The sequence below is a fragment of the Thunnus albacares genome, chromosome 17 (assembly GCF_914725855.1).
Source record: "Thunnus albacares chromosome 17, fThuAlb1.1, whole genome shotgun sequence".
Lineage (NCBI taxonomy): Eukaryota > Metazoa > Chordata > Actinopteri > Scombriformes > Scombridae > Thunnus > Thunnus albacares.
Window position 1 is genome coordinate 12,432,526 of NC_058122.1, and position 19,031 is coordinate 12,451,556.

The 19,031-nt window shown below is 41.0% G+C and overlaps 1 protein-coding gene across 5 annotated transcripts; it reads left to right on the forward strand.

Moving 5' to 3' along the window:
• Positions 1-1,485: 1,485 nt before the first annotated feature.
• Positions 1,486-16,897, forward strand: LOC122966474 (nucleus accumbens-associated protein 1). 5 transcript variants are annotated; one of them, XR_006398402.1, is made up of 9 exons: positions 3,007-3,499; positions 7,995-8,148; positions 9,540-9,812; positions 10,403-11,033; positions 11,203-11,373; positions 12,253-12,358; positions 12,540-12,637; positions 14,524-15,248; positions 15,411-16,897. XR_006398402.1 is itself a non-coding variant. In XM_044330754.1 (9 exons), exons 2-9 carry the CDS (start codon positions 8,023-8,025, stop codon positions 15,176-15,178), a joined length of 1,686 nt encoding a protein of 561 aa, XP_044186689.1. In that variant the 5' UTR covers positions 3,007-3,499; positions 7,995-8,022; the 3' UTR covers positions 15,179-16,897. The 5 variants fall into 5 exon arrangements, 4 of the variants coding, with proteins under 4 accessions (XP_044186687.1, XP_044186689.1, XP_044186686.1 ...); XM_044330754.1 differs by having other exon boundaries at positions 14,524-14,787; positions 15,162-16,897; XM_044330752.1 differs by lacking the exon at positions 3,007-3,499 and adding an exon at positions 1,486-2,871 and having other exon boundaries at positions 14,524-16,897.
• Positions 16,898-19,031: the final 2,134 nt, after the last annotated feature.

The following is a 19,031-nucleotide window of genomic DNA, read 5'->3' on the forward strand; positions in this document are numbered from 1 at the left end:
AATCCCAAAACTATAGTACTGTAGGTAATCCCTGAGGATTGTAGACATTCATACTTATTAAATATTCTTTTGGTTACGGCAAGGCAAGGTTCAGCGAGGATGCCCCCTCCACAGTAGAATGGACAGGCAGATTAAAGGAAGTGTATTGAATGAAAAGAAAAAATACTACAAACTGACACTACGGACAAAAATATTTTTAAAAAACAACTTTTCACCCACTCCTTAGAAATGATTTAGGCCCAAAAGTGAATGTTAAAACTGTTATTATGAATCCATCTACTTTTATTATTTATTCACCATTTATTTGCAAATTGTTATGAGTGATTTAAAAGAAAGAAATAACAAGATGAATTTGGTGTTGTCATAAGAGTTGTATTTTGTATCTTAAAGCTTCACTTGTGCATGCTATCTCACTGTCATGGCTTAATGGGACAATTTAATGTAACAGAACCATCATTAATGATACTGGTAACTATGTTTTTTCATACTGTGACAAGTTCTTATCTCTTTATTTCTCTTCTTTATTTCATCATGAGTTCTGTAAATTGTTCAGTAGTTGTTCCATTATTTGCTGATGATATATTTAGTAAACTTATTCAAATGCATGAATTAAATTGAGCTTTACGTAGTTATTCAAACTCACTCATATTTTAGGGTATACTTTAATCAAGAATTTAGTGACCACAGCTGCATCAACAATATTTTCACCTCTTGTGGACATACAGTATAACAGACAAGCCCTCTGCCAATGAAACACATATACTGTACCAAGGACAGAACGAAACAACAGTAAGAAGTCTCTCTAACATGAGCATTGAAAATGACCAGTAATAATAATCATCTTCATCATCTTCATCAACATCATCATCATTTCATTTCATTTATATAGCACTTTTCAAGCATAAGAATTAAGTGCTTTCCAGATTACCCTCCCCCCAATTCATGCATACATAGAAGAAATAGAAAAATTAGGCACATATACCAGATCTAGCAGCACTGAGCCCATACATAAAACAGATGAAAGTGCAAATTAAAAGAAACAATAACCTATGTAAACAAATATAATGCAAATAATTTAATAAATATTTTAATGATTGAAAGTGCACTTGTAATTTATTAGATTTTCACTTTCTTTCTGCTCTCCTGCATGTTCTTTTAATATCTAAATGTCTTTCTTTATCCAGGGGGTTGCTCTTATTTTAACAGGGTTTTGCAAGGTGCAACCTTTTCCAGGGTGGACAGAAACAACTTATGAAAAGCATTTATATCTGAATAATATGTCAGCTTGGCACTATTAAAGAGGGGAATGAATAATACCACTGTGCACTCATTCATAACAAGAAAATGCACAATTTGTCTATACCGCCGAAACCATAGTGTCAGACATGATGCACATGTGTATGACACAAATATACAAACTGTCTTAAAACAAAAATCAGGTGCATATATGAACACTGAAAGAGGTTTTGCTTGCTGTAATCATTCCTCTTGTTCATACTGAGCGATTAAAGACCCCTTTCTAATCCGCTTTCAGTGTAAGTGATGGGGCACAAAAATCCACAATTCTTGTTTTGTGCAAGAATGTATTCCAAAGTTCCTCTGAAGCTAATACAGTATGAGTTTTCAGCAGTCTAGGAAATGCAGTCCAGGGAAACACAAAGAGGAATGGCTCAGATGGCTGGAGTCTCATATTTACACTAGATAAACTTTGGTGTACATTTTTGCACAAAACAAGGACTCTGGATTAATTGTCCACCATCACTCACATTGAAAGCGGATTATGAAGGGATCTTTAAGTAGTCAGTATAATCAGGAGGAATGATTACAGCAAGTTAAACCTGTTTCAGTGTTCATTTGGGCACCTCACTGTTTAAGACAGACTTGAAAAACTGAGTGAATCTATCCTTAAATTTTCCCATGACATTGTATAGTATAAATAAGGTTTCTGTTTCACTCTGTTCTGCATAAGTCACAGGTTATTTATACTTTTTCCATTTTAATATTGCTGCAGGCATGCTATTTTGAAGACATTTATTCATAACTCCATTACTCCAGAGGTGAATTTATTTCTATGTGTAGCCTACTGTCGGCATATATGAAATATGTATGATGGTTGAATATCTGCTTTGCTTCCAGCTTCACATGGGTATGAATAAATGCATACAAGCATAGATGCACAGAAGAATGAATATTAATGCACAGTCACATAAATGGCCTTACAGTTAGGCCTCAGTATACTTTGTAGGGCATTATAGATAATGTAACTCCGTGTTTTATAGCAAACTATCAGCCAGACACAGGTATGTACAGTATGTATATGTATGTAGGTGTATAGCACCCTGCAATTTGCACGGTTTCACTGTTTACAGCCACCAAGGGCGCGGCTTTATCCCTACTTTATATGCGCGCAGCGAGTTCACTCAAGTTAAATAAGTACACATACACACACGCGCGCGCGGCCTACTTTTCCCAAATCTATCGCTCATATGCAGAGAGAGAGAGGGAGAGAGAGGGGGGGAGAGAGCAACTCAAAGAGAGAGAGACGTTTCTCATTGCAGGCTGCTGCTGTTGCTGTGCCAATGCGCAAACAGTCTACGCCGTGGGATAGGTCTCCCCAAATTGAGGCTGCGCTCGAAACGATCATGCGATTGAATGACGAGCGCGTCATGCTTGTCTTCCTCCTCTTCTGTTCTGTGCGATCAGTGGCTCTGTGTTCCGCAATCCCCTGGGATACCGTACCGCCCTCGATGGCTCTGCTATCGGCGTCTCGCTCACACTGAATGGCTGCCTGGAGCAAGGGAAAGCGGGGAGAGAGAGCGCTGCGTCCCCTCCTTTGAACCAACGCTCCGCATCAACTTCCCAGCGAGGGGGGTGAGTGTCTTCTTGTCTGCCGTTGTGCGAGGCGTTCTGCCGGGGTCGTCTCAGGATCCACCGGCGGCGGCAGAGGAGGGGTGGGGGGGTGGAGGGTTGTATGAAGTGTGGGAGGGGAGAGGAGTCTGTGCCGGTGTCCTTAGTTAGCGCCGTGGGTTTGGGTTGAACGATCCAGTAGATACGGGACAATTAAAGTTTGGGGATAAGTAGGGGGTGATCCTAAACTTTCTTTACCCCAGCCTTTTCAAAAGACTGAAACGTTGCTTGTTATCGGCGTGGAGAGCGACGTCTGTTGCTAAATCGTTACTTTCATGAAGGTCTTCTCACAAATATGCGAAAACGCGATGGCAGTCGGGTTTTTTGGCACGTCAGCCCTTGCGAGCGCCGGTTGTAAAGAATTGTGCCTTGTTGTGCCCCCCTCCCCTGCCGCCCCGCCCCCCCGCTCCGTGCCGCACTGGTTCCGTCTGGCTCGCCCTCAGCTGCTGCGTGTCCTGGGATGACCTGTTGATGTCGGTAGAATGGAGAATGGCAGGGGGAGCGATTTCCCCCATCACCAAAAAATTTAAATAAGCAACATTTTGGGCTTGACAACCGGCGTCGCCGCACCGCTACCTCGTCCACACAGGCAGTAAGTGTCATTGTTTATCTTTTGAGTGGGGGACTATCGCGGAAATGCTTGACATTGTGCAGCTGGGCTGAGTGTGCATGAGGTGGATGGTGCGCCGGGGCGAACCCAAAATATTTAACAGTGCTGTTAGCTTAGCCATTAGCCACCTCTATAGGCCTGCTGCGGATGGGAGAGGGCATCAAACGTTTCAGCGCTATCAGCCACAGGGGAAAGGAGGACACATAACGACAGCCTAATACGCTGAAACTGTTTTAGATAAATGTATTGGAATGTCATTTCACAGCACGTCAACACTAACACACGGTCGCCCTCGCCGGGGTATCACCGGGGTTTGCTGCCAGCCTGTGTCGCCCCCCTCCCGGCGCCTCCCGGCTCCGCTGCCAGCAGACAGAGGAGAAGTCCCGGCTGCTAGACTGGCACACGGCGCGGTCCTATCTGTTCCCCCTATACCCGCCATCCTTTTAGGTTTAAACATTTCTGCACAGACATTTGAACACAGCTTCAGTAATAATGTATGGAGTTTAAGAAGTTTTGAGACGTTTGATGTCTGTGCTGATTTACCTATCCAGAGTCTTCCCTGTTAAGAATAATCCTGCATGTACTGTCTTGACTTGATAGGAGTAGCCTACCACAGCCATGCAGGCATGGGCACTTGAGAAACCAGGAAATGCCTATAGAGGGAAAGCATTGTGTGCCAGCTGCACCAGTGACTCTACAGTAATCACCCTCATAGCAGTATAAAAGCCCTTGCTGTATTCAAACTGGATAAACTGGAAAGTTGTCAGACAATATAAGTTCCAAAATATGTTGACAGCCCTCCCATCATAACATAACATAAGCCTTTTGAATGCGGGCGAACCATTCTTAAGGCTCAGTATGAAAAGTCTAAGGTCTTAAGTATGTTGCTTGTTTGACCTACATTCCTCTCTAGGCTGGTTGGTATGAGATCTAAGCCACAGGGGTCATTTCGGGTGGATTTCATTCTTTCACACTGGCTGCACTCTATATATTTAATAGAAGAAGAACCTGAGATGATCCCGTTCATCTCTGCAAGCCCCACAGCCCCTCCTTGCTACATAAAGACACACATGCAGACACACATACACACACACACACGAGCACACACAGTCACATTCTCTCTCACTGTCAGGGCAAACTGTGCAAACACACCCTGCTCTCAGCCCAGTGTTTGTGTGTCTTTATGTGCACGCATGTGTGCTTACTGCGGCTCGCCAAACTGTAAACAAGCAGTATTGTCTAATGCCTGTGTGTGAGTCAGTGTGCCTTTTGTGGGTTTGTTTGAGTTTGTGTGTGCGCATCTGTGTTTTAGTATGAGGGAGAGGGAGCTTGAGTGAGACGGAGACAAAGAGAGCATTTCTCTTTACCCTGGAGCTTGGCTAGGTCCCAAATGAAAGGCTTTGGATATGATGGGGCGGCTCTCTCCAGCCCTCATCAGTCAGTCACACCAAAGTTAGTTGTATGCCTCTCACAGGGTGGGCTTCAATCAGTTTGTTCTCACAGTATCAGAGATTGTCTTTGTTTGGTATTGGTATTTTTCTGTGTGTGTGTTTGCTCAGCGTGCATTCATGCAACACTTTTAAGTGGTAAAGCATCCGTGTGAAAAGTAGCTTTATCTAGGCTATGCATGCACACTTGTGCAGTGCACCACTATATCCTCAGCTGTATGTATGTGAGAACTTTTATGACTGATATACTGCTTTATGTAAATGCTTATCTGTCTGATCTGTTGTATTCTTTGCTGTTATCTTGAGGGTAATATAGTAGATAGATAGACTTTATTGGTCCCCAAAGGGGAAACAACAATAGTCAACACATAAGAGAGAAAAAAAACATATAAAAACAAAGACAATCATGTGGGCTCAGAGGGCATATCATGCTTTTACATGTTAATCCCTGAATTCCTCCTCATGCCACTCTGTAGAATGAAAATTCAGAAACATAAAAGAATATATTTGGTATAATTTCTACATTGTGTCTTCACATATCCTATCACTGAATATGAAGCTACTGTATCTTACAGTATGAAGCAGAGGCCTGCAGACAGTGTTCATATCCACAGCAGAGGGAACATTGGTCCACTTACATTTAATATTGACAAAACATAATATAGGAATCTTTGAGAGGGCGCAGGGCAAGGGGGTATGTTTGCCTTTCACTGTTTAGAAAAGTGAATGGAAACATGCTATGCGTTGTTTGTGTAGGCCACACATTTGCACATAGAATAACAGAACTTGACCCAGTTATCTGAGGACACTGGATTTTATAGCTTGTAGAAGACAGAAAATAAAAAGGCTTTCACTGAGCCTGCTCCTGGCAATAACAACCACTGCACGGCTGAAGTGACGTATAGGATTAATGCAACGTAGATTATCCACGAATCCTTAAACAAAACTTTGTTTCGAATATCAACGTCCTGTGAGCTGGACAGAAACTCTCGATAGGACTGTGTGAAGAAATATTTGCGGCCTATGTCAACTGGATATTCCAAGGGGTGTAATTTTTATTCAGAACTACTTTTCTTCAGAAAAGAGGCATTTCATTATGGATAATTTAGCCTATTAATGATAAAAATAGACTTCCATTGGATTTAATATGTGTTTAGAAAGACTGTCAACCATTTTATAGCGTCCATTAAAGGTAGAGTCAGTCAGTCTGGAGAATTTTTGATTGTTGATATTTGAACTAAACACACAAACAAATACACCCCTCCCTTTGTGCTCCTTCAGAAGCTCCGCCCCCCCAAATTCATGGACGCTCATTGCGAAGGCAATGACCAAAAAAGTAATAGAGCCACTTCTGTTCCTCTCGCACTGTATTTAAATTTACTGAACCAAAATAGTTTGCATGTCGGCTCCACAGGAAGAAATCAACAGTGTTTGTATTTATTGATTCACTGATGATTAATAGGTTCAAAACACATACAGTGGGATATTAGTGTGATTTAAACAGCTGCCTGCTCAGATTACGCTTCACTAAACGCGACCAGAACAGACTCAGAGTGTAAAAAAAGGCGGGGGGGGTCTCCGTGAGACTGTCTCTGATTCAGTGTGCACTGATACATTTAATAAAATGGAAGTTTATCTGTTCAGTAAGAAAACACTTTCTATGTGAATTGGCCACAACCTCTCTCTCTCCAGTTCGCCAGCCCTCCCCCACCATTCAACCAATGCTGGAGACGGGAGACCATCATGTCCTCACACAGACAGCTGCTCTGATGACTTCTCCCTGTCCTGTGTATGAACACCCCCTGTTGCTGATTGGCTGGAATAGTGTTGTGTGGCTCACTCCAAGCCACTGTGTTTACGTGCCCATTTACAGAGCCAGGGCTGCGTATGACCACCAAATTTTTTTTCAGCGCACACAGAGAAGGGGCAGATAGCAGACCGCAATGAGATATTTGCTTAATTTGACAAAAAGTGTATTGAATTAGAATTGCTGACTCTACCTTTAATATAAGAGTCTGAGATTCCTCAGCTGTTTTGTTTTAGGTCTCTTCTCCTTGAGTCTTTTGTCATTTAACATTTCCATGTTATATTACACCTCCCCCTCCTCACATTACCTACTGATACCCCCCTCAAACCAAAGAAACAGTCCAGGATCAAACAGTTTTTGCCATTGTTCTGAATAGGCCTGGTCAAGTTATCGCACCAGGGATAAAGTACTGTAACCTGTGTATGAACAGGGTAATGACTGTACAGTTATTTTATGGATAATCTCACAAAATCAGTCCTCATCAAACACATGCTGAGAACTGGTTGGGTACAAATGAGTTCTACCCATTGTTACTTCAACTTTAAGTGACAGCCTTTTGTGTCTTCCCTTTTCTTATCAAGTTTTTAGTTTGAATCTTTCCATGTCTTCTTGAACTCAACAAGATGGAGATCTGGCTGTGCAAGCTATGTTAAATGACTGTATGGTTGACCCAAGTAAACAAATATCTAGCACTACAACTAACAGCAATTTTCATTATCGATTAATCTGTCGATTATTTACTCGATTAAACAATTAGACATTTCAGAAAATGGTGTAAAATGTCAGTCATTGTTGTCTTAGTCCACAGCACAAAGATATCAGTTTACTATCATAGAGGACTAAAGAAACTAGAAAATATTCACATTTGAGCAGCTAGAAGAGAATTTGGGCATTTTTTCTTTAAAATGGACTTGATTAGTCATTTATCAAAATATTTGGCAATTAATTTTCTGCCGATTGACTAATCAATTAATCAACTGATCGTTGCAGCTCTACAAATATCCAACATTACAGTCAACCCTGTTGATGGGTGATGTGTATGTCATTAAATTTGCAGACCAAAGTTCTTATAAAAACAGAAAAAGTCTGGTACTTTCAAGTGAAGTTGAACCCATGTTTAATAACCAGTATTATACACAGAGTTTTATGTGTATGGGGAATAACTTTGTCACTTATCTCTTTCTTGCACTCTTGTTTCTGTCTCTGTCTCTTTCCCAACAAGACCCTTTGGTGGTGTGCGTAGGCGCACCATGGCCCAGACCCTGCAGATGGCGATCCCAAACTTTGGCAACAATGTTTTAGAGTGTCTGAATGAGCAGCGGCTGCAGGGCCTCTACTGTGACGTCTCGGTGGTGGTCAAGGGGCATGCCTTCAAGGTACTGATGAGACAGCAAGTTATTATTGTTTTTTTTTTTAATGGCAATTACAGTTTAGTATTGAAAATCAAGGTTAACCCTGGAGAAGTTGGTCTTGGGTGTAAACATAGATCTATTAGAAAGAACTGGATACTGGATTCAAAGATTCAAGAGCAGCAATTGAGCAATTTCTTCACAGCGGGAAGCCAGTTTTTTGGCTTCATGTGCCACTGAGCAACTTTCATAGGAATGAACGGGGCACCATCTTTGAGTTTGTTATCCAGTTCTCCTTAATACATCCATGGTGTAAACAGTTAGTCTTGTGGCTCTATGGCAGCCATGTTGCATACAGGATTGCAGGAACATATACTTCAAAAGAAATGCTGTTTGGTCTCAAAGTGGGGGCAGCTCTTGTAACTTTTCCTATTTTGTAACTTCGTAGCAATGGTGGACAATGCATCGTCCAACCTTAAATGTTGATACACTTTCACAATGTGCAGATTTTCATTCTAGTATACTACTGTGGTGACTTAAATTAATTTGTCCTCTCCTGGACCCTCTTAATGGCATCTAATTTTATTTTTATTTTTTAGGGTTCCAACTTTAATGCCCTGGGTCAAAATTTTAATAACGCCAATTGTAAGAGAGCTGTCAATGAGTATGGCTTTCTTTCATAGAACATTGAGACAACTCCAAATAAGTATTTTATATTATTTATATGTTATATTGAAGATTTATTAAATAACTACACAAATAAATATATGGCTGGGTATTGAAACTCAATATTCAAATACTGACTAAATTTAATTCACCAACATTTGGCACCAAATTCTTGGTTTAATATCTGTCTTCTTTACTTAATTTAATTTATACTTTTGTCAGTGTTATACTGTTTTTTACATTTGAAAGGTTCTTGTGCAGCTGTTTTACATAAAGACAAAATTAAACACTGATTTATTTGAAAGGCTTGACTTATTGTGTTATGATATATTTTTTGGAATTGTTTTGTAGAGTAAATGCTTGCACTAAGCAAAATAAGGTATCACAAAGAGTCTAGTTTTAGTTTTGGTACCAAAAGTAAATTAGTACATTAGTTTACTGTGATCTTTTTAGACCCTGTCTTCATATCAAGGAACTCTGCATGGGTATCACTCACCACAAATACCTTGGTCGAAGCTCTGACTTAAGGTGTCTCATCTCCTGAACATCTCAGGTTTGATCCCAGCAGCAGCCAATCCCTGTGTTGAAGCATCGAGCGAGACATTGAATTCAGAAATTCTGTTTCAGTTAAAATCATTAAGTGAGAAAGGAGAGAAAATGCCAAAAATCTAAAATCCTACATTTAATCTTCAAAATCAGCTCTACTCTCAAAAGTTCTAATAGGACACCTTCCTTCTCTTCTTTTGTTTTAGGCCCATCGAGCTGTGCTGGCTGCTAGCAGTTCATATTTTCGGGACCTTTTCAGTGGCAGCAGCAATAATGGAGGTGCTAGCAACAATGAGACGAGCCCGACAGTAGTGGAGCTTCCACCAGCTGTGCAGCCCCAGAGCTTCCAGCAGATTCTATCCTTCTGTTACACGGGCCGTCTCAGCATGACAGTGGGGGACCAGTTTCTCCTCATGTATACTGCCGGCTTCCTGCAGATCCAACAGATCATGGAAAAAGGCACCGAATTCTTCCTCAAGGTAAACAGTTTTCGGTAAAAACTTGTCAAAGCAAGTAACAGAGTAGCAGGGATTATCTGAAAAAGAGAAGAGAGCCTTTTGAGTTTTCCACATTTAAATTTCCAGTGGTTTGAGTGCAATAAATGCACAAACCAAATGCCATTTACATCAATTGTTTTAAGGTAGCGGCAAGAGTCTTGGTGAAAAACAGGTCAAGCTAAACCAAAACTCTATTACAAATGTATGGGATTTGTTTCTCAGTATTTGGGTGAATTCACCATTAAAAATCAAGTACCTATTCCAGTTTGTACAGTTCTGAAATATATATATGGTGTTCAGAGTTTGGCCAGCAGTTTGGCTAAAATGGAAAGGGTTTATTTGTGGGGGAGGATGTACTCATCGAGGAAATTTAATAGCAGTTTGCCAGTTATAACAGTTGTTGACATAACTTGTCAATGGCCAGAGTTATAGCCGGACAGGGTTCCAAAGAGTTGGAAGAACTGACGGACTAACAGAGGGTGGGTAAAATCAAAAGAGCAAACACATATCTGTTGGTGCACCGAAGTGTTCATATATGGTGACACAAAGATGATGTATACATTCATTTCTAGGTCTCCTCCCCCAGCTGCGACTCCCAGGGTCTTCACGCAGAGGAGGCCCCACCTTCTGAGCCCCAGAGCCCCGTAACACAGACCAGTAATAGTGCAGGCCGGCCCGCCTCCTGCTTGACGCCGCTCCCCTTGGTATCACGAGTGAAGACAGAGCAGCCAGCTAGCCAACCGGAAGCAGCCACTCCGTATTCGGTGGTCTGCACTCCTGTAGCCAAGCGGCTGTGGGAGGGTGGCAGCAGCCGAGACGGAGGTGGAGCAGGTTCAGGGGGCGGAGGGGGGGCCAGGAAGGCGGCCCGTTATTCCCAGGAGGCAGTGCGGGGCAGTGCCATCCAGAGCCCTGGAGCCCTCGGACTGGCCATGGGTATGGGGACCACAGCTACCAGCATGGCGGGCATGGTGGTTGGTGGTGGGCTTAGTGGCAGTGCCGGCACCAATGGAAGCTCTGCAGCAGGTCTCGGTGTGTCAGAGGGCGCCAGCCCCGGCACCCTAAGCACCTATGCCAGTGACTCACCTATCAGCTACCATGATGACGAAGAAGAGGAAGAGGGGACAGATGAATGTGCAGAGGAGCAGTACAGGCAAATCTGCAACATGTATACCATGTACAGCATGCTCAACATGGGAGCTGCAGGTAATCGGCATGAGACATAGTAATACATTTATACATATTACTTGCCTTTTTTGTCTTAAATGCTGATATTAAAGCAAATATGTGATGCAGGCATTGTTCTCTACACTCATGGGGACTGTGTGTACAAGTGATGTGGGTTTATTCTAATTTCACAGTATTGTCTCCTCAGCAGCTGGCGAGCGGGTGGAGGCTCTACCAGACCACACAGAGACACGGGGTCGGATGCGAGGCCGAGACCTTACATGTCTCCCTGCAGAACTCATCGCTCAGATAGGCAACCGCTGTCACCCCAAACTGTACGAGGAAGGAGACCCTGCTGAGAAACTAGAGTTAGTCTCAGGTATGTTTGTGTGTGAGAGAGAGCGTTTGTGCTGTCCTTACAAAAGACAAACATCTGTATGAGATTGGATTTTAAAACATACAGAATTGGTTTTTAGTGTTTTTCTAGGCCTGTAGACATTTGGAGGGTACAAGTGTAATGGTACAAAAGTACAGTTGAACAATAAAATAATCCTTCATGCACAATATACCAACATACAGGAGATCTAAACAGGACAAGGCCAACAGCAGTGATATGTATACAGTACACATATTTAGAGGAGGCTGTCCTCAAATGACAGGACTTGGCATTGGCATGCAGATTATGCAGCAACACCGTACATGTGACTCAGAGTGTTTATGTCAAGGACATCCTGTGACAATGTCTGTGTAACCTTACGAGCAGGATTACATACTTTGCAATAAATTGTGTGTTTTTGTGCGGGTGACTAAGAAAGCGAGATAAAGAAAGAAAGAACAGGAGGGAATTAACATAAGCCAGCTGGCAAGTATTTTAGGGTAGTTTGCAAGATGCAAAATGCGAGAAGAGATGTATTGCACACTACATAATAATATGAAAATGAATGAACTTTTCTGTGACACAGATGCAAAAACATGATAGATTAAAAAAAAAAGCAAAGAGCAAAAGCAAAACTTAAAACTATGACACAGTCTCCTCATTTTCCACCCAGAGCTCCAATATTTTATATATAAATACCTCATTCAAGTAAATGAAACTGAAGATCCTGATTTAATACCATATTACCCACAAAACCTGAACTCAAACCAGTCAAAAGTATCATAAAGACAGGCGATCGATGAATCATAAATGATAAGTGTCAGTAATAAATGTGTTCATTTATCTGTGGATTGTTGACATTCTTTGTATTTGTATCACCAGGTACTTCTGTGTATATATCGCGAGCCCAGCTAATGAACTGTCACGTGAGCGCAGGGACCAGACACAAGGTGCTGCTGAGGAGGCTGCTGGCTGCCTTCTTTGACAGGTTTGTTCCTTCTGTCTGCGTGTCTGGGTCTATTTCTGCAAGTGTTTGACTTTCATGTAAAGTGAGTTTTAATATAGAAATTAAAGTATTGTTTTATCTGCTGGCATACTGTAGGAGGGGTAAAAGAGCTATTTTTGTTTTCATCTGTTCTGTGGAACTCATTCTTAATTTGATGTATCAGGAATACTCTGGCCAACAGCTGTGGAACAGGAATCCGCTCGTCCACCAATGACCCGAGCCGCAAGCCCCTGGACAACAGAGTACTGCATGCAGTCAAATGTGAGTATTTGTAAAGCACATTGTGGCTGAATTTAATGATTGGCTGTTAATTGTCTAAGTTCATTTAAGTATGAAACTTAAATACATTTTCAGGCTAGTTTTGGATGAAAGTGCAAATGGAAGATGACCTTCTACCTACTGCATCTTTATAATTAGGATTAGGTAATGACTCACGGTGACCACTAGATAGCAACATTCAACCTGAGACTGAATGAATGACTGAATGTCAACACCAGACAGACTTGGTAGAAAATACTGTATTACACACGTATAAAACAGCTTAGCCAGGTGAATACATGTTCAGATGTTTATGAAAAAGGGAAAGTTTTAAACAGAAATCATATGTAACTCTTACGGCCAAAATATACCGGGCACGGACGCAGTGCAACATGTCTGTTGCAGCATGGCCGCAACAGAGTGTGTCCATTATAGTCAGCTGAAGCTGCTACACTGACCATGGAAGCCACATGCACCCGGAAGGGCGTTGCATGGCTCATCTATATTTTTGGGTGGCTGGTCTATTTTTATTCCTCTACGGGTGACTATGTGGCCCTCCAACAGGTAAAACCTACAAAGAACTGTGCAAAAAAATAAGTACAATCTGTTTAAAAATGATTAAAATAAATACCTCATTGTACCAGAGGCAATGCGACGCAGCAGTGCAACCTAGTGCAATCTAGTTTATTAATTCAGTACCAGTTAATATACACTTCTGAACCCTGCATAACCAACTGCATTATCACTTGCCAAGACTCAATATGCATGCAGTAACGGAGACAGGTAGAAAACCCCGCTCCATCCTGCCTATGTGCCACATCCCTGCCTGGTGTATTCCAGCTGTTAGGATTACTCAGTAAATGAACAAATTTCCCTACATCTCATTAGTGAAATGAGTAAGACAGCTGGACATATTTTAAGTCTCTGAGCTGTTCAATTTACAAGTATAATTCAGTGTCCTATATCTCTATTTTTTAAAAATATGTCTTCTTAATTTTATTGTAGGGAGATAGTTATACAGTATATTACAGTATCATCTGAACTGTATGTAAGAATGAAGGAAATTTTGGGGGAGACAGATGTGAGGAGGAGTTTTTAGGTGGTTGAGATGATTCAGAATTTTACATGCACAGTAAAATCTGAGTAAAATCTGCATGTCCCTAACCTTGTAAACAGGAAGTATTGAAGCCCCAGCAACACATATCAATACTGCAAGTGTTGCAGTGTGACAAGGAGGAGCTTTGATATGCTCTTATCCTTGCAAGTAGATGAAGTTGTGCCAGAACACAGTGGACAGATTGGCATTTAAAAAAAGTATAGAATGAGTCAGCGCCACACCACGAATTACTCATTAAGTAATGTGTATATCACAGAAGTATAAGTTTTCCGTTAAGAAGACTGTCATCAGAAAACAAACTTCAAAACGATCACAGATTTTTTTTTAGGGTTAGGAGACATAAGTCGGGGACATGAGACACATTTAATGTAGTAGAATTTCAGTCAGGCTAATATGTATCAAAACCTGAGAGACAAATTTTGATTATTAAGTTGGCTGGTTTTTATAGTAGATAATGACCCAGTTTAAAAAGTCATAGAGCAAATGATTTTACTAAAAGTCATTTCCTACATACAGAATATAGATCGGCTTACTGTAAAGCATCTACTACATGGTTGAGGCTGTTTTGGGTTTGGTTTGTGATATATTAAATCTCATGAAAATAAGAGTAGTAGGTGGTAAGGAAATGGTTTAGAGCATGTTCAGCTTTTTTGGTTTTCAATCTGGCAGTTCTGTTTTTGTTGTTTAGGTGCCCGTCTGCTTTATGGCACCAGTTCTTGTCTTAGTTGTAGGTGCAGTCAGTATAACTTTATGTTTTCCTTCCTCATATCAGTTTATTGCCAGAACTTTGCCACCAGCTTCAAAGAGAGCGAGATGAACGCCATCGCAGCCGACATGTGCACCAATGCCCGGCGTGTGGTCCGCAAGAGCTGGATCCCCAAGCTGAAGCTACTGATGGCCGACAGCGATGCCTACACCTCTTTCCTTCCCGACGGCGTCAAGGCGGAGGACGACGCACTGGGAGGCGATCCGGCATTCGACCCCGCCACTCTGGAGGCCGCTGGCGGTGCCGGCATGGAGTCAGGTGGCTCTTCAGGTGAATCACTACCAGGTGTGGGCGGGGATGGAGGACCATTATTTTGAACATTGTGTCCGGGGAAGGTTGAAATTTGGTGACACACATACAAGTATTCCCCAGTTCTGCTTGCCTCCTCACTCTTTGGCCCACGCTGATCTCTTACATCTGACTGTCTATACTACACTGCAAGGGTCGACAGCTGTTGACCTGATGTAACCAGGACGTGAAAATTTAAATTTTTGCTTCATGACTGTACAATGGAGTTAGTAGAGAAAAGGGAGAGAGTAAGAGGGTGTTTAGTTTTCTCCTAACTGCCCTCTGCCTCCCCTTGTCTTTTTAAGGTGTGTAAGTGCATCCACTGTTGCATATTAAATACATTCCCTGAAGTGCAGGTGGTGGGGGGAGCTGATAGTGCAGCCTGAGGAGGAAGGGACGGCTGGATGGAGAGGCAGGGAGGAGAGGTGGCGAGTATATTGAATGTAAGTGTCAGTGGCATTTTTCTCTATGCAAGCCTGACAACTTGTGTTCCAGCCTCAGAAAAAAAGGAACTACCAGTAAAATTTAAAACAGATACATTATTAAAATGAATTAACACTACCTGTTCTTCCTCCCCTTGCATATTCCACTCATCGCCCTGCAAGTACTCTTCCATCCCACCTCACCTTTCTTGAGACCAGAGAAAATCTCTCTCCACCTGAGTGTTTCACTCTGCGGTGTCTTATATAAATATATCTCATCTTTCTCTGTTTTCTATATTTTTAGCATGTTTAAACGGAAAAGTGATCCAGAAAGAAGGGGGGAAGCTTTTTACTGAGATGATTGTAAAGAAATTTTAAGGACAACAGGTAATCAAAAGATGGTCATATTTTTAGAAGACAAACTATATTTATACAAGTGCCCACGCCTAGAATGGTGTGAGCAGAGAGAGTGGGAGGGATTGTTTTAAAAATCTTCATGTTTTATTGAAAGAGGTCTTGACAAATAAGGAAAAGTGCTATTTTTGCAGAAAAAAGGAGTATAATAAAGCAGTCTTATCATAGGACCCACAGTCATTTATTTTTATCTTTATTTTACAGTGCAGAGTGATGGAATGAGCAGTTGAACTGCTAAATTTGAAGCATTTCATCTTCTGTTCACTAACTTAGAAGGAATAATAAGACTGATTCAGCTGGCTTGACTGTTGTCTATAATAACCATTTCTTGTAAGGTTGTGAACGTTTGCCTCCTTCGATAAAACATTTGCCCACAATTCTGACAATTACTTGTAGAAATGTAAAGGTTTTATTGGTCTGAACACTCAGCTAGTTTCTTCTTTGTACTGAAATTAATAAAAATGAAAAAAAACCTGCCGGCATTTTGTGCAAGTGCAAAAGCCACAGGAAATATTTATGGAATATTGGAACGTGCCTTTTAATTGAAATTGATAAACTTTAGTCTGGTGGGTACAGTGATGTCAAGGAGGCAATATTGCTTTAAGCAAATAGGTTTCATGGTATTATCCATGTGTGTGTAAAGAAGGAGAGTCTGTATTGCACGGCTGTTTGTTTTGGTATGTGGTTTATTCATGTATCTAATGTATTTCCATGTTGTAGAACCGCCTCTTTAATATGGAAATTCAAAATGCCTGATGACAGTTTTATTTTGGAGTTTATTTTGGAGTTTGCACCTTCCATAAGAGGTAGAGTGGAGGTTTTAGCACCTTAATGAGAAGAACCAGTGGTTCATGCACCTTTTTGAGAAATGTTGTGTAGCAATTGAACCTCTTTAGGTGGAATTTGTCTTTTTTTTTCTCCATGTCTGCCTGTGTTTCTTGTGTAGAAGTGGCACAAACTCCTACTGTAAATAATCAAGAAGACTGTTGAGTTAAAACCCAAGTGTTCTTCCTTTCTGTTGCTGGAGGAGTTCGGTTACGATGAAATGTCAACAACTGACCTTTTTATGTGTAAGTTTGTGTTTGCTAGAAACCCTTTTTGAAAGCATGTTGATCTGCCTGCGGATCAGAGGTCAGCACAGGGGATTCATTATTCCTGTTGCAGGTGGATAAAAGTGAAAATGGTCTGACAGAGGAATGTGTTCTTATACTGTTTGTAGGAAAACCTGAAATGCTTTCACAGGCAACTGACTACTTTCTCTAATTGGAAAAAGCATTCTTAAAAGGCAGTCGAATCAATCTCATAGAAAAAATAGCCAGATTATGATGGATATAGCTCTTCCTATTTCCATCATTGTTTAAAAGTACAAGGATGAGTTTACTTAAAGGACCAATGTTAAGGCTTTAGTGGCATCTAGCAGTGAGGTTGCAGATTGCAACCAACTGAATACCCCTCCCCTCACCCTCCCGTTCCAACTGTGTAGAACCTACAGTGGCTCATGAAAAATGCTAAAGGCCCTCTCTAGAGCCAGTGTTTCGTTTGTCCGTTCTGTACTACTGTAGAAACATGGCGGGCTCCATGGAAGAGGTCCTGCTCCCTATGTAGATATAAAGGGCTCATTCTAAGGTAACGAAAATACAACGATTCTTATTTTCAGGTGATTATGCACCAATGAAAACCTACTTATGAATATTATATTTCATTTCTGTCCTTTCAGCTAGATGCCACTAAATTCTACACACTGCACCTTTAAACGGTTTAACCAGGAGATAAGAAGACAGAACAAAAATGCAGTACCTTGTGTAAAATGACAACAAAACCTCAGTAAGCTTTGTATTTGACTGTAAATGCCACATGAGCACCCTTCCCCCCACTTACCTCTTCAGTATCTTTGAAGACTGTTGTGCTTCCTGTCCTTCATGCAGCTGGTGTCATGTTTCACTTCCACAAGTTTATTCATGCGTTTCAGAGAAAGAGAGAGAGGCAAAGTTGTGGTTTTAGGTTGTTAAATCTGAATTATAACATGTATGTTTAATTTGCTTAGTGGCTTTCAGCTGGTTTTTGTATCAGGGCCCGAACTCACAACTCAAATTACATTTCTCCAACTTTTTTTTTTTTTTTTTTAATTATGTAGTTAGTCTTTGCCAGGTGTGTTTACCATAATCCATACAGAAAACCTGTCATTTCAAGTTTGAAATAAATCAAACTGAGAATGTTTGTAATTTATTTTTTCATAAATCCAAAAGCTCCAAAACACTTTGCTCAAGGTTTTAAGAATAAATCCATTTTAATACCAGATTCCTGGATAATTGCTTTGTGTGCAATGAAAGGACCAAGAGACTAATCATGAGGACAATTTAACACAATTTAATCAGAGGTCCTTTGGGGGGCATCCAATCAAGCAATTAAATGGAATCAGATGAAATTAGTTCCATTATTACACAACTCCCACATAAATCTTTTAAAAAAATGAATTTTAAAATGAAAGTAAACAATCTTTTAAAGCAATTTAGAGCAAGAAATAACCTTAAATTTGCTGCTAACAGTAACCATGTTACAGTGACCCACTGAATGACTTGTAATCTACTCTGAGTCATTGACTTGAAGTATCACCAATGAATCAGCATTGGTTTTAGTTTGTTTTCACAACAGAGCAGCCCAACCTAGATACAGTAATGTCTACACTGCAGCATTGACCCAGTCCGAATATCCTGCTGTTGGGCCTCTAGATCATAAGTCGCTACCTTAGAGACACTGTCTTAGGGCCTGTTGTGATCAGTTCAACCAATTTATAATGCATAAATAAGGTGACACTATGGGTCAGGGGTCTTTATCTGTAGTCAGCTTTCAGGGCCAAGTTTTCTTTTTAGGCATTGGTAAACGTTAAATTCTCTCATGTTCAAAAAGTCCCTCACTCACAATGCACTTGCACAGTGCTTCATCAGCAGTAGGTGTGAGTGCGGTTATAGAAAGCTTTCATGATTTTTTATTTTTTTATTTTTTGTTAGTACGTTGTAAGCAAATTTCTGTACCTTTCAGCGTACGTGTTTACACTTCAAAAACACATGTAGACCTACACACTTGAATGGATAAGGTGTGGCATGGCATGGGGAACCTTTTGTCACAAAGCAGTACATATATAAATATATGATTATATACATGTACAGATAAATACTGTATATTATATATAGACACACACATAGAGGTCAGATTGTTTGTTGTGCACTCGCAGCATGAGGTATATATTTACCCAGAAACAGCGCTTCTTCAAGACCCATGCAGTAATTGGTCTGCCCATGTCTTTGCCCCTGCTCCTAGCCCTCTGTAACCCTGTAGCGCCAGTGGACCTCCTGTACTGCTCATCCTATTCTTTGTGTTCCAAGTGCCAAT